The sequence below is a fragment of the Leguminivora glycinivorella genome, chromosome 22 (assembly GCF_023078275.1).
Source record: "Leguminivora glycinivorella isolate SPB_JAAS2020 chromosome 22, LegGlyc_1.1, whole genome shotgun sequence".
NCBI classification, from domain to species: Eukaryota; Metazoa; Arthropoda; class Insecta; order Lepidoptera; family Tortricidae; genus Leguminivora; species Leguminivora glycinivorella.
Genome location: NC_062992.1, coordinates 13,460,594 through 13,462,656, shown reverse-complemented (window position 1 = coordinate 13,462,656; position 2,063 = coordinate 13,460,594). Strand labels below are relative to the sequence as shown.

Below are 2,063 nucleotides of genomic sequence, written 5' to 3'. Positions count from 1 at the left end.
AAATAAAATCGTAATCGGATATAGCCACATTTGAGTAGAAGTCGTGTGTTTTCGTGCGAAGACCCCGTACGTTCTGATAATAACCGACAAAATTATTAGCTGAGATTGACATTAAAATATAAGTTAAGTACAAGAATTTGTGTAATTGTATATGTTTTGCGAAAATAACATTGTGAGGCAGAAATATATTCAATGCAGGATTGGCGAATTAAATAAAACAAAAAATATTTATATTTTTCTATATAAAAAAACAAAAACAAAAGAACTGTTTCATTGGCGTTGCAGGTTAAAATATTACGACTATTACGAGTGTTGTAATCATTTTGAGGCACAACAAACACGCTTATATAGGCACCTTTTTGACAGTAAATTATAACAACAATATTTAACAACAATAAAAGTCACTTGATCTTGTTGAAGTCAAAGTGATTGTCAATCACCATGACTCGAGACGTCTCCGTTTTTCTTGCTAGAATTTTGCAGTCTCTAATCCACAGATAGGCAATTTTGTTGTCTCTCTTTAATTCTCGTGCTCGCTTAAGTAACTGCTTGCTGGCCGGAGTGAGATGGTCGCCCAGGTACAGGTTCAAGGCCGGCCCGTTGAGGCCGATAGAAGAAGTCGTGATGCCTTTACGCGCACGAACGGCCGAAAGAAGTTGGTCCTTGTATAAGCGACGGGTGAACCTCACGATCACCGCAGGTTCACGAATACTCGAAGGTCGCTCCGAATCGCCATTGCCGCCATCACCGCTATTTACAGGCTGGAAACGTCGGACCCGCTGCACACTATCTATAAACTGGGCCTCCATTTTTAATCCCACTACAGTATAAATGGAATCAAGAACACTTATTAAGTTTTCGCCTTTTTTGAATGGCAAGCCGGAAATTTCAACGTTATTTATTCTTGAGTATTGTTCTCGTGCCTCATTTTCCTGTTGGAGGGTAGTTATAACCATTTTTGCCGAGTTTAAGTCGGTTTGAAGCTTAGATATCAGGGATGTTTTTCCTTCTACTATATTTATCCGGTCCTCCGTGTCGGATAATCGAGGTTCAAACTCATCTAATTTTGTGTTGATATTGCTGATGCTTTCTTTGCAAAACTGCAGGTCTACTTTTAGCAAACTGAAGTCAGCACGAAATTCTTTAATTTCCTTCAACACGGACGCAAATCCTTGATCCAGTTGCGATGGAAGATCAGATACGACGGGACTTGCAGGAGCACCACTGGTCGATTTTTGCAGAACATGTTGTCTTTCTGAAGGCGCGGGCGCGGTATTTATGTCGGGTGGCGCTAAGTTATTATTGCCGGTGCGGCAAGAAACGCAGCGCCAGCTGCCTTTCTTATCGCTTGTCATCTTGCGGTATGTAGTTTCTAGGAGACCAGCACAGCCAAAATGAAGAGTTCCTTTACAATTATTGCAGAATACACCGTCAGTAACATTCAGCTGGCACTTTGAGCAAATCATATTACAATAATTTTATTAATGCACTTTTGAGCTAAAATCAACTTTATCACGTATATGTATTAGGTTTGTAATCGTATTAACGAGGCGCGTTCGGACGGCGTAAACAAATGAGTCACGATAGGTTAAACAGAACAGCCGATCGGAACGAGCGCGCGACGATCACTGAAAATTTAACCCATATCCCACAGTCGCCTTTTACGACACCCACGGGAAGAAAGTGGGTGGTGAAATTCTTAACCCGTCACCACACGGCAACGCACGGCACGTCAAATAAAGCAATCAAAAAAATGAAATTGAAAGCATTGCACGACCAAATAAGAAGGAAGACGGAACAGGTCCCGTAGCCGAATGGCATTTTTCCGACGCGAAAGGAAAACGAAACGCCGCGAAAGGTAGTCTGGCTCTGTCGCGCCAATACGCAAGAGCGATAGAGATAGATATCTACTAGCGATTCGTTTCGTGAGCGTTTGTGCCATTCGGCTACGCACCCAGGACAGACGCTCATGACTGATCCATTTGGTTTTTTGTTTTGTTTGTTAACTGACAAATGGTGTAACGACCCGTGAAATAACAAATTAAGTATATATGTTTACCTAC

General features: G+C 41.6%; 1 protein-coding gene across 1 annotated transcript; it reads right to left on the bottom strand.

Annotated features, from left to right (window-relative positions):
• Positions 1-401: 401 nt before the first annotated feature.
• On the bottom strand, positions 402-1,355 carry LOC125238118. The gene has a single exon (XM_048145406.1). It carries the CDS (start codon positions 1,353-1,355, stop codon positions 402-404), a length of 954 nt encoding a protein of 317 aa, XP_048001363.1.
• Positions 1,356-2,063: the final 708 nt, after the last annotated feature.

Excerpts from the sequence above, each read along its gene's own strand:
- LOC125238118 (XM_048145406.1), bottom strand. The coding sequence starts at position 1,355 with ATGACAAGCGATAAGAAAGGCAGCTGGCGCTGCGTTTCTTGCCGCACC.